We start from the raw sequence: 13,358 nt of genomic DNA on the forward strand, positions 1-13,358 counted from the left end.
TACGCCCTGCTGAACGGCGCTTACGGAGTCGAGGCCTTGTGCTGCTCACGCCGCCCTGCCAGCGAGCAGGCTGCAGGTGCACCAGGAGCCAGGGGGCACAGCCAGGATGACACGGGGACGTTCCCTACCGCGAGGCTTTGGGCCAGCAATAAAAGCTGGGGGCAAAGAAGGGCGGGGAGACAGCGGGCGTTACAGCACTTTTGTTAAGCATGCTGGCTCCTTCTTTGCTAAACAGCTGCCTGACGGTGGGAAACGGTGACTGAATTCTTTATTTTGCTTTGCTCGTCTTATCTCAATCGTCTCAGTCTCAACACAGGAGTTTCTCGCTATTGCCCTTCTGGTTCCTTCCCCCGTCTCCCTGGGGAAAGTGCGCGAGCAGCTGTGCGGTGTGTAGCTGCCTGCTGGGGTTTAACCACAACACCCTCTGCTATTGAAAAATAGTTCCAAGTAAAAACAAGATCAAGGATTCTCCTCCTTACCTCTTCATATATTTTTACATGTCTTACTGGGCTCCAGTATAAACTCTTAAAACTGTGCTTCGTGGTTTGTCCATGCAACACATTTATAATGCACGCTTTTACGAACTTACAGATATTTTCTACCGTGTTTTTGACCAACTAGGGACAAAAAGGGAATATTTAAAGTTTGACAATGCATTTTGCCTTGCACGTATACATTTTTTGTTTTCAGCTTCTGAAGAGAAAAAGTCTTGACATGAACTCAAAACATTTTAGTCTGACCCTTATTTTTAAATACTAATTAATATTAATCTGAAATATGAGTAATCTAGGTTGTAATCTTCCCTGCCCATGCTTTTACAGATCGTTAGGCTGCAGGGCAGCACTAAAACTGCGACTATTGCTCCAGCTGCAGTCACCGTTCAGCTTAGTTAACTGGCAAGTGTTTCATTCCCTCTTTCAGTGCCCAACCCCTAACTGGATGCAGTGCCTGCCCGTCTCCCGTCCCTCCCCACCAGTTCCAGCCTTACCTGCAACATGAACCCATCGCCTACATCTGGGAATTAACAGGCACGTAGAAAACCAAGCCTCATTGATTCAGTTCCTCATGAAGCTGTGTGTTTTTAATTCTGGTGACAGCTTTATTAACAAATACTTTTTTTTGGTATATTTTAACCTCATTTTAAACCTAGCTTTACATAAAATAGGAAATGCTTTATTGCTCCAGGAAAGTCAGCAGTGTCATTTTTCATGTCTATTTAGAAATGGCTTCTGCCACTGGTACTGACAAATTTCTCATGCTATTACTACCCCACTTAGAGCTGCAACATCAACGTATCAGAACTTTTGGAGCTTCAAATACTTCACCCCTAAGTCAAGCATGTGCTTTTTTTGCTATTCTCTGTTACAAAAAAGGAAAACAGGACCAAAACAGGACCAACAGTGAGTTTTAATAAAATTATGTTTTAATTCAGAAGACCGCTCATCTTCTCTGTGTTTTACCCGATTTTCTCTTTCCGGCCAGCAGATGTTTTGGCTTGGTGTCAAATATGTGTCTGTCCGCCTCTCCTTTCCTGCCCATGCGATTCATTTTCGTCTGAGCTTTCTTTGCCATGGTCTTGACCTTCTTCACCATCTATTTAAAAACAAGCATACAAACGTGCTGAGTGACTTCCTCGGCAACTCAGGTAAGTAGCTTTACCTTTAAAAAACCACAAAGCTAGAGGATTTTAACGGGGCATTAAATACCGCCCAACACAAACCACCATTTGCTACTCTAGCATAGTGTAAGTTTAAGTAACACTAAACTTCCTTACAAAAAACACTTTTTTTTCCCCCCAATACACTAAAAATATGATCATGATACCCCTAGAACTCACTAAAGGTGGAACTCCACTATTAGATTATAGAGTACATACAGATTTTAGAACTCTTCTGGAATAACTGCATTTCAAAAAAAAAAAAAAGTACTTTCTTAGTCTGTATTATTACATCTTATTTCTAAGAATGAACTAGGACTTCTTAAAGTACAGAGAGTTCAAACAGATGATGAAACTGCAAAGGGAAGAGAGAGGAACTCTCAACGAGCACAACCAACCAGTATTGCAAGTTTCCCAGAAGCCGGTTTAAGTAGAGTGGTGCTGTTCCACCCGCTGTAAAGGGCAGGTGACTCTAACAAACCTTTTCATCACGGAGCCCGGAGACATCCCGTGGCGGGCGAGAGGAGCTGCGACTGCGTGCCACAGACGTAGGGGTTTCGGACTCGTCACGTTTACGTTTCCTTGTGACACTGCGGGACCTTCTGGCGTAATGTGCCTGAAATTCAAAGCAGCACTTTGGTTATTGATAATGGAAACAAGCAGCTCGGACATAGCCCCATTTCTAATTAGGCTAACATGAAAAAACAGGAAGTAAACTGCTCTGATTCACCGTCATAATGCAAACAGCTACTTCGGATACCAGAAGACAAAATGATACCTGAAGCATTTTGGTTACTCCACAATAACAACAGACCTTGTCATCTGGTGGTCACTGTCTTTCTGTCCCAGAGTAATATTCAAATTTCAGTGAATATTAGCATATTCTTTTCAGAATTATGAATTCCATTTTTATAATCTTTTTTTTTTCCACTAAGTTCATACGTAATGGATAAAAAGACACAAACTAACGGATAGCAATGCTGAAGCTAATTTGCAACAGCAAAAAAGCAGTGCAGCAATCTCCTCTGATTAGCGCCTGTTTACAGGACAAAGCCCTAGGGAACCATCATCCCACAGCCTGAGTATGAAACTCCTCCTCGCTGAGATAGCTCTTAAGTCAACATGGCATATCAGCCCCGAGAAGCGTGAATGCTTCCTTCAGATGGGCACTGTTGACACTCCTTGTTTCCTAACCCCTTGTTCAGTTAAAGAATTCAAGGTCTCAAGATCTACATATCCATAATACTGCTGGATTTGCTGTACAAAAATATATTTTTTTAACTTACGATAAAAGAAAATGGCTCCCTAAGGCAAATCCAGGTTTGAAGTACTTTGACTTACATGTAAAAATGCCAGTCACAGTATCAAAAATTCAAGTACAAATCACAGCATTAATGAACTGTAAAAAGATGAGCCTGACCCAGTATCGCTTTCTGAAATATCACTACTTCTGACATAGTCGTGTCTCATCCAACAAAGCAGTCCTGAAAATTAAACCCAGTTCTTGAATCCTCTACAATTCCAAAAGACTTCCAATAGAAAGCATTACATATATACGTGTGATACTACAGAAACATACATTAGTACATGTTTTCAGCCAACCCAACAGGTTATTCTCACATCACTCAAAAATTCCAGCATCAACCGCCTCATTTAGGTTTCCTGTTTCCTCCTTAATAGATTCCACCTCTCTCTTCTGTCAGCTGTGACACGCAATTCACAAGTGCACAAAGAAATTTAGCATATAACGGAATTGATCTCTCTTAGATGAGCACAGTGTTAAATTAGCAGAAACTTACATCATCTTTGTTAGTCATGTCAAGTCCAAGATCACTCATTTCTTTCTCTAGCACCTTCCGCTGGACCTGTAAAAAGACAGTTAGGAAATCATGTTTCTTTTAAAAAATTGTATTTATATCTTAATTTTGTCTTAATATGCGAAAAAAAGAAAGATGCAGCAACCCAACTAAACAAGCTGAATTATACTCTTAGAAACTTTTCCTACAATATGTATGGAATCCTATAAAAGACTCACTTGTGTTACAGAAAAAGAAAAAAAAGAAAGGTTTGGCCTCCATAACTAAGTAGTTATCAGAACTCCTAGGAGCACAGAAGGAAGCAAGCAGCAAGGGAGAGGGTCAAACATAAGAAAAAGCGATCAGTGCCCAAAATTATTACATAGTTTTATAAGTTATTATACATCAACAAAGTCTTACTACAGAATGTGTCCTATACTTGCCTTCTTAGCTGTTCGAGGCATCCTCGGCCCTCGAGTATCTTTTTCCTTTGACTGCAGGATTTTCAGTTTCTTTTTTTCTCGGATCTGTTTTGCCAGCTGTCGGATTTCCATCATTTCTTCGTCTTCGCTTTCTGGTTCACTGTCATATTCTCCAGCAGCTTCTCTCAGCTCTTCTTCTTTCTCTAATTCTTCCAGTTTCTTAAAAGAGATTAAATGAAAATCAAGATGTTCATCAAATCCTTGACTTACAATCCTCAACATCACATTTTTGTACGGCGCAGGGCCTTTTCAAGACAGCATGTGGACACTTCAAAGATGGAACTGTGTTATTTTAGGGCCCCTCCAGCCATGTGTAGTGCAGTTAGTGGTACAGATTACTGAGCAAGAATCCAAGGGGATTCAAGTCCCATGAAGACCTACTTGATCACATCACATCGCATTGTCGTTTGGCTATATTTGTACAGCTGCCCTGAAGCTGCCCACTGTGTGAGCTCGGATGTACTGTACTGTGACCTGTACTAGTTGTGCTCTTTCTGGTAACACACTCCCAAAAAACCTCCTATTTCTAATTTACCGTGATTCTGGAGCACTAGCAATTCAGATGAACCCAACTGCACAACCAGCAGGCTCCGCTGTCTGCACTCAGAACTTCTGAAGAACCACCAGGAAATAAGGATGGTTTTTGTTATTAAATAAAAATGCTATAAATTGAGAATTCAGTCTATTTTGTTTGATAACTACATTCCTTCTGGCTACAGTCATAGAGTAAGGAAACACAACTTCCTCTGCAACACTCATATCTTAAGACTCAAAAGATAAGATCGCCATTAGGTCTGAAAGGGTAAAGTAATTTTCCATTCTTCTGAAACTGTGTCCTTGATCGTTCAGAAAACAGTATCTTTTCCCATGGCAAGCGCAGACAGTGTAGAAGAATTTGTTTTCATAACATATTGTTTTTATCCAGGAATACAGCAATCTACGCTAAACGAATAAAGGGACGAAGATGCAAGAATGTGTAAAAAGTACAAAGGAAAACTCACTTTCATTATATCTGGATCAATGTAGTCGAGGATATTGTGACCTTGCCATATCTCTGGTATCTTGTCATACTTTTCAGATGCATTCATTAAGTCCCAGTATTCTTAAATAAAAGCAAACACACAAAACCAGACTTTAATAAAAAGACAAAAACAATTTCAAAGAACGTTCAATGACGGAAAACAAGGCTCATCGCAATAAAAAAAATAAATTCAGATCCCTCTGTGGCAAAAACATGACAGCATCTCTGACGTATTCATAAATACCTCTGATCCCCTGCCTATTGCCAAATATTGTTCGGTAATGACAAGTCCACTGCAAGCTATAATAAGCAACAGATAGCCAGTTCTCATATTGATGCTTTCTTAACAAAGTCAGCATCAACAATTAATGAGACACCACAATATAAAGTGAAAGGGAATCACAAGACCAGTCACTCTGTCTGCAACTCTAAAATGGGAAACCACTAAGAGACATTACAAACCAAGGAAGAATCAATGAAGATCACCGGTTTTAGAATAGGAGAAAAGGATTGTAAGAAATAAAAAGGTGGCACTGTTACTCAGTTGAACGGAGTCCAGGTTAAGCGTTCTCCAGTAAGACTGAAATAGCTAAACTTTATTGATCAATAATAATACTGAGACATATAATACTTACTCTGAAGATCCAAAACATAATCATCTCCCATTTCAAGTTCAAGATCTCTCTCCTGCAAAGACATATGCAGCTTTATACATCTCATAGCTGTAAATCTATGTGCTATTATTAAGCATTTAAAAACCATCCGCTGATTTCCTAATTAAGAGATGCCACTTACTGTTTTCCTCCTGGGTGTGTCTACTTCCATGCGCTTCTTCCGTGCTACTGCTCCCTCGGGTATAAAAGGCAGCCGCTCCTGAAATTAATGCAACAATTCATCCCAATAAAAAAATAGGAAGAAGTCTTGAAGTCTTGAATCCATTTTTTTATAAAGCTATAAATCACCGTTTTAAAATAACAGATTTTGAAAGAAAGCGAAGGCCCAGGCTGACTCACCCACCAGCAACGGCAGTTATAGATTCAAAAAAATAAGCAGATCTCATCATACAAACTGTTCACGTGTTAAGCAAAGCGAGAATTCTTTTCCTTCTTAAAGAGTACTGGAAAATATACTAAAAAGTGTAAATATGTAACATACCTTGTCATCTCTTTTGGCTGGCATGGCCAAGTGTAATCTATTCAACACTTCATTCACTTTATTTCCTTTCATTTTAGTATCAACACGATGGGCTAACAGTCTGTCACAGGCCTGAAAGTGCACATGGCAACAGAAGGTGAGGAATGAAGTCATCCTGACCCAACAAATGACACCGCAAGCTTTCAATCCCAAATATCTAGCTTTGTATTTTATCTTCTGTCTTACCTCTCTAGCTCTCAAGAAAGTATCAAAGTATTTTATATAAAAAAGGAGCATGGGAAGATGCATATGATACTGTTCTTTTGGTATAACCCACCTTTTATAACGAGCTGACTATAAGAAAAAGCAACAAGGCCCTGACAAAATATCACCATAATTTTTGAACGGTATTAGATATAAGTTTCCATTTCCCCCAAGTCCACAGAGGCTCAAAAGGACATTAAGGATAGCATGCTTAAAGCTTGTCACTATAATGCACAGTTTAACTGAGATTAAATTCATTCAAATGAGGCAAAAACATCCGCTGTTCCTTTTGAATGAAACTGAGAGAAAAGAGACGTACCTCTGTTTTAACCTGGATTACACCTTCTTCTGTTAGAGTACTTGTCTCTATGACAGAAAATCCTTCTGCTTCAAAAGTTTCAAATATTTTCTGAAATAGAAACATTATGCCAAGTAATTACATTCTGCCCATTTCTTAATATATCATTACATTAAGAACTGAAATTTTAATCTAACATCAATATACGGAACTCATTACTGAGTATTTCATTAAAATGTGTTTCTAAAAACATGAGAGGAATTTATAACTATAGTTCTATTGTTTTTTGTTTTTTTTTTTTTTTTTTTTTAAGTAAATAGCCACTTTCTATATGGTAACTGTAAATGACACATGAATAAAAAAAAAGAGTGAGAAAGAAACACCAATTCCATGTGTCCTTGAAGTCACAGATACAAAAGAACTAGCCCTGCATATACACAAACTGCTGCCCAACGGGAACTCCTGCTGCAACTGGCAGCAACTATCAGTTCAGCCTGAACTCTTAGTGAAATGGCATTTTTGATCAAGGTCATTCAGTCTTCCAACTACTGTAGTAATTAACAGTAGTTCTCACAGCGTGTCCAAGATTTCTGAAACCACTAGGGAGCTGCTTTCTGTTTGGCATTTACAATAGGCCGGCAAGTACATACATTAGACAATACAAGTACATACATTAGACATATGGATCAAGACCCAGAAAACTATTTTCCACTACACTATTAGACAATGAAATTTAGAAATGATCATGTAAAATTTTTTGCCCAATATAAATTATGCAAACCCATGAATCTTGCATAGTATTTCTGTAAATTTCAGAAGAAAAAGAGAGGTGGGAGTAGTCGTCTCACCTGACTCTCTTCAGGAAGTTCCGCAATTCTCTTCACATCACATTTGTTTGCAACAATTATAAGTGGCTAATAAAAAGAAAAAAAAAATCATAATCCAAGCTATTGCATTACAAAAAAAAAAAAAGAATTTTATTAATAATGTAAAGCAAACCTACCTTGTTGGCAAATAATGGCTTAATGTTTCTGAAGAGTTCTACTTGCTCCTCCAGGCTATGCCCACACTGTTCAGAGACATCCATCACATAGAGCACAGCAGCACGAAGATGTGCGAGTGCAGTTATAGCCTGCATCTCAATGGTGTTCCTGTCCTCCAAAGGATGATCCAAAATACCAGGAGTATCTACTACCTAAAATGAACAGAATTAGCTCGGGCCCCATTACAAGGTAATTGATACGCTGTAACGTACGTAATTTCTGGTCGATATTATCCTTTTTAGACAGCAGTATTCCTTCCTTTCATTCATAAATAAGACTGTAAACTCAGCCAAGTTGAGAATGGGAAAATGGAACAAAGGGAGAAGAATGAGGCTTCAGAATAACCAATACTCCAAGCAGTGAGCAAGTACAGAAAGCCCTGCCCCAACCTGGCCCAGGATTTGATGGTGGTAAGAAATGAGCCGTCCTTAGTCAGACGTTCCAGCTCCAATTCTTCCCTCGAACTAAAACCACATACATACATACACGTTTTTGAAATAGATTTGGACTGCTGCCTTCATTTGGCACACTGTATTAGAAGATGTTGCACAGAAGCTCTCAGACAGTGTTTCTTATCAAGACACAAAAATGCAACTCACATTCCAAAATGGCAAATCAGATTATAACCAGTTAATTCCTGTAAGAAAATGCAGAATAGTGATGGTTCTTACCTGCCAACGCAGATACTTGTAATCCATATGTCCCACAAAGAGAGATTTGGTGGTAAAGGCGTAAGGCTGCACTTCTACATCTGCTCTTGTAACCTTAAAACAAGTTATTCACACACATTTATTGATCATTTCCTAAACTTGCAAGCAGGACATCCTAATTGTAACACACTTTCTTTGCTACAGAAAAGCTAAAAACTAGTTATTCTGACTGTTTCTCTGCAAGACTTTATCTACCTGAAAATATGTTAATCATATACATGCTATTTTGGAAAAGATAATGATTTTGAGTGCAATCTGTTGCAAGTTTCCATATAACCCTCCAGAAATTTCACTCAGTCTCTATCCACACATTTAAGTTTCCCACCCTTCATATCAGACAGTGCTATAATGAAATAAATTGCTTAAATGTTACTTCATCTTAATTAAATGGTATCTCAGTATAATTAAAACAAAACAAAACAAACAAAAACGTTCACACACCTTATTTATAAAGCTAGATTTTCCAACATTTGGATAGCCACACAACAGAAGAGTTCTTGTATTGGGATCGATGGTTGGCAAACGAGACAAATGCTGTCGCACTGAAATGTTGAAAAAAAGTCCTAAGTATTTGGGATAATTTCAGTTTGGATGGGAGAAAAATTCATATTCTGAAGTATTTACTCACGACTTAATATTTTTGGACTTCATAAATTTATTGAGTGATTATTTATGAAAATACATAGTTGCTTGTTAACTACAGAAGTATCTACACACAACAACAACAAAAAAAGAAATTTATCAAGTATTTTAAAAATAAAGACCACTGTCTCTTAGCTAGAATGAGCCAATCGACACAGACTGAAGGAATAATGAGCCTGAAGTAAGAAGTGATGTTTGGAAAATGTTTAGTACTAATCTTTCAAAATATGTAAATGAAAATGATAAATAAAAGCATGGCTGTGATCTTTAAGTGAGGAAAAACATTTTATAACCGTTAGTAACAAAATAAAGTTTTAAATTTAAAATGAGAGAACCACTCAGTTGAAAAATAAGTTCTACGTATTTGGGGGTTTTGGAACTATCTCTATGTTCCCATTATTTCCATTCCATATTAAACACATTTTTCTCTATTTAACTGTTATGCTTTGTACAAATAAATTTTATATTCTCTTTATGCTCCTTTGTTTTAGCCTATTTATTACACAGACCTTGCTCCAAGTATTCCAAGCTTTGTTTCTGTCTTTTGATAATCGTACACATTCGTCCCAGAGCAGCACGTTTCAGTTGCTTGCAGCGGTACAGAGAATCGCCGTACTTCATCAGGCGCACGTAGTCTTTAGCAACACTGCAGAGACAATGAAATAAGAAGTTAGCTAGCAACCTACCACACAGGTAGAAAATCAAAGAAATGAATGTCCCTTACTTGTCAATCAGATTCTTGGCAATATTAATCTGCCCCAAAGCCAGCTTGTAGTGGTCTTTGTCATAGAGAACGTTCATCAAATCTGCATAAAAAGGATGGATGTCCTAAAAAAAAAGCATGAAGTAAAATTAAGGTTCATATTTTCTTAAAGATGACTATGTCTTGGCAACTATGTAAGTTCATCTTTTTCTTTAATATAGCAACACAAGTGACTATACAACCTAGACTGTTTTCATTATCATCTTACCTAAGGAAAACAATATCCTTGGTCATTACATGCATAATTCTTAACACATCAAATTTATTCTGCAAGCATATCCTGGAGGCATTCATATAGTTTCCATTTCTTCTTTTGCACTATAAAATACTTTCCAATTTCATCTTAGAAGGCTATTTTAGTTACTTATGTATTTATCTGCAGAAACTTCATCAAGAGATTATAAAATGCAGAAGACATTTGTGGAAATACTTCAGTAATGATCACTGGGTACAAAAACAGCAGGAAGGTATAGGGCTGCATCAGGTACAGCTGTCCATAAAGAAGTCCCACTGGACACCTGGATGCAGCTGTAGCTGTCGGGAAGTTAAGACTACACGTGTCTTGTCGAAGTGCACTTCCAACAATACCCTCTGTGTGGCCAAGAATAAGGTTTTTGTTGTCAAATTAACACTTCTGAAGAACTGAAGATGGGAGGCAATGTGACATGCTTGGGTATTGCTAACTTCCAGTAGGTGTTTTGTAGGAAAGACTGACCATAGGAACATAATGACTTACATGTACATACATAAAGAAGAAACACACAAACACAACATACTTAAGAAACTTTCTTTCTCATCATTTAACAGCAGTTTCTGGCCAACACTAGCTCATCAGCTAAAACCTTGAAAATGCATCCTTTGGCAATCACCCAGGGGCACAATTCAGGCTTTTCTTAGTAAGAATAAAGTATTTTTGTAGAACAAGTTTGCCTAAATTTACTCTCAAAACTGTGCTGAGAGTTATTCTAAATCTTCCACGCAGGGAATCAGTAGTGTGCTGCTCAGGCCAAAATAAACTCTAATAAAACCACTGTTGCAGAATAATTTCTGATTCATGAAGTTCCTTTATGATCAAACGAACAAATACTTACATCTAATTTGGGGAAGTCTGTTAAGATCTGAGTGAGTCTATCATGGTAATTCTGTTGAGTATATTTGACTTTTCGCATGTAAAACTGTCGAATCCGATGGATTTGGTAATGTTTATGAATGACGGTTGGAGTCTTTCGCTGAGTCTTTGACAATGTCAAATCTATGAAGTCCTGCAATCAAAGAAATGTTACTAATGACGCAAGTTGTCAAGTTTTAATACAGTGATAAAGCAGTAATTGTATTTTGGTGGAGGAGCAGGTAGAGCAGTTAGGCCCATTAAGTGGTGTGGCCCACAGCACTGCTCTGCAATGGATGAACTGAGCATGTTTTAGGGTAAAACACCCGAACCACAGACTTTTATCTCCAAGCAGTAACAGAAAGTTTGTGCATTCTGAGTGGGGTTTTCCTGCCAATTATTTGAGGGCTGACCTCCTTTCCCCAGCAGAGCTCGGGAAATGGCCCCACTAATGCCCAGGCTCGGTTGTCACCACCACAGCCCCAGCATGGCTAACACCCCACTGCTACGGAACAAAACTCCTTCGTCAAACCAGGAAATAACTTTATTTTCGATAAATGCATGGCGCGGAGCGGGGGGAGGGGAACAGACGGGATTCCTGTCAGGGCCAGCCCGGCCAGGGCAGCAGAGCCGCAGGACCCCACCTCAGGCGGCACCCCCGCGCCCTGCATGGTACAGCCCGCCGGGCCGCCCCGCACTGCCCTAGGGCGAGCCCATAAGCCCGGGGGGGGGGGGGCGAAGGCCGAGGCCACGCCGGGCAGCGCGGGCGGCGCTCCCCTGAGGCGCGGCGGGAGCAGGGGCTGCCCGCGCTGAGGGACGGGGACGGGGGGGGGGACAGGGAAGGGCACCGTACCTTGGCGGACGGCACCACCATGATCTTCTTGAAGTTGTAGAGCGCCATGCCGGCCGGCTGCCCGAGCCCCACGCTGCCGGAAAGGGGGAAGAGAGGCCGTGCCTCTCGCGAGAGCCCCGAGCTTCCGTGCCGGGGAGGCGGGCAGAGAGGGAGGGATGGGGGCCGGCCGTTACGTGGGGGGTTTGTGGAGTCTCCTGGGGGAAGACCCGAGCGTGAACAGGCGCTCAGGCTTGCTGGGGTGCTTTACAGCAGGCCTGTGCTGCGCCTTGTGGCACCGTGACGACGACATGTACCCTCATGTGTTCGGCCCGGGCTCGCTGCCTGCAGCCGTGAGGGGCTCCTGGGGCACGGGGAGGAATCGTGGAAAATCCCAGTTGGAAGGGACCCCAGAGTGTCTTGGGATCGTATGGGGCTTATGGGGTGTTTAGGGAAAGGATCAGAGCAAAGGAGGAATCAAGGTTCCACGTGTTGGGGCAGAACAGGTGTTAGAAAATAGAAAGGGGGATAAAAGAAGCCAGTAACACATCAACAGGCTGGTCAGTGTGCTCGTCCGACCGTGGGCTTTGTGCCAGTCACTACAGTCTGTCCTTCTGTCTTATTAAACTCAATTTCTAACTGTTCACCTTGTTGAGAGACTTTTTCATTCCACGTTCATTCCACATTTTTCATTCGACATGTGTGTACAGATCCAAGTACCAGGGAACAGGCAGTGGTTCAGAGGGGCCACACGCCGGGCACCAGGAACAGCAGCACAAACACTGCGTGGCTGTGTATATCGCTGTGTGTATGCATGTAACTGGGAGACCTGGGGATCCAAGGGCCAGCTACCGGATGGTTCCTGTGTCTGGGGCTCGTTATGTGGAGGGGTGCGTAGGGCAAGGCTGTGTGAAAGAGTTCTGAACACCAGCAGCTGGAGCAGGGCTGTGGGCTTATGAGGTTCACACAAGAAAGTGCCAGAAACTGGAGACCAGGAGATACTGGGCCCAGCTACTTGGTCTGAGTGCCCAAGACCGGCTACTTAGACTGATAGAATCATTAGAGTTGGAAAAAGTCTCCAAGATCATCTGGTCCAACCGTCCCCCTACCACCAATATCCCCCACTAAACCATCTCCGTAAGCACCACATCCAACCTTTCCACTCCTGCGTGTGCTGGCACTTCCTGGCACGGGCTGGGACAGTGCCATTGTGGACACACATGCTAGCGCGGGAGGGACACCAGTCTTTGGGTGAGGGAATTTAGTGCACCCTCAGTAAGTTTGCAGATGACACCAAGTTGGGGGGAAGTGTCGATCTGCCAGAGGGCAGGAAGGCCCTGCAGAGGGACCTGGACGAGATGGGTTGATGGGCAGATGCCAATGGGCTGAGGTTCAACATGGCTAAGTGCCGGGTTCTGCACTTTAGCCACAACAACCCCATGCAGTGCTACGGGCTTGGGGCAGAGTGGCTGGAAAGCTGTGCAGAGGGAAAGGATCTGGGGGTGCTGACTGATGCTCGCCTGAACATGAGCCAGCAGTGTGCCCAGGAGGCCAAGAAGGCCAACGGCATCCTGGCTGGTATCAGGAACAGTGTGGCCAGCAGGACCAGCG

The 13,358-nt window shown here is 41.4% G+C and overlaps 1 protein-coding gene across 1 annotated transcript; it reads right to left on the reverse strand.

Moving 5' to 3' along the window:
- Positions 1-1,401: 1,401 nt before the first annotated feature.
- Positions 1,402-11,929, reverse strand: GTPBP4 (GTP binding protein 4). The gene is made up of 17 exons (XM_083825708.1): positions 11,772-11,929; positions 10,902-11,072; positions 9,772-9,875; positions 9,557-9,693; positions 8,847-8,947; positions 8,367-8,459; positions 7,656-7,847; positions 7,501-7,566; positions 6,674-6,763; positions 6,112-6,222; positions 5,752-5,829; positions 5,592-5,643; positions 4,937-5,037; positions 3,897-4,094; positions 3,457-3,522; positions 2,139-2,273; positions 1,402-1,593 (listed from the first exon to the last, which is right to left on the reverse strand). Exons 1-17 carry the CDS (start codon positions 11,817-11,819, stop codon positions 1,441-1,443), a joined length of 1,896 nt encoding a protein of 631 aa, XP_083681834.1. The 5' UTR covers positions 11,820-11,929; the 3' UTR covers positions 1,402-1,440.
- Between the last annotated feature and the right edge of the window lie 1,429 nt (positions 11,930-13,358).

The sequence above is a fragment of the Anser anser genome (assembly GCF_964211835.1).
Source record: "Anser anser genome assembly, chromosome: 2".
Taxonomy (NCBI): domain Eukaryota; kingdom Metazoa; phylum Chordata; class Aves; order Anseriformes; family Anatidae; genus Anser; species Anser anser.

Coding starts and splice junctions, on each gene's coding strand:
- GTPBP4 (XM_083825708.1), bottom strand. CDS start 11,819: ATGGCGCTCTACAACTTCAAGAAGATCATGGTGGTGCCGTCCGCCAAG. Junction 8,948..9,556: donor CTTGGAATACTTGGAGCAAG/GTCTGTGTAATA, acceptor TCAACATTTCAG/TGCGACAGCATTTGTCTCGT. Junction 3,523..3,896: donor TGCCTCGAACAGCTAAGAAG/GCAAGTATAGGA, acceptor GTCTTTTTACAG/GTCCAGCGGAAGGTGCTAGA.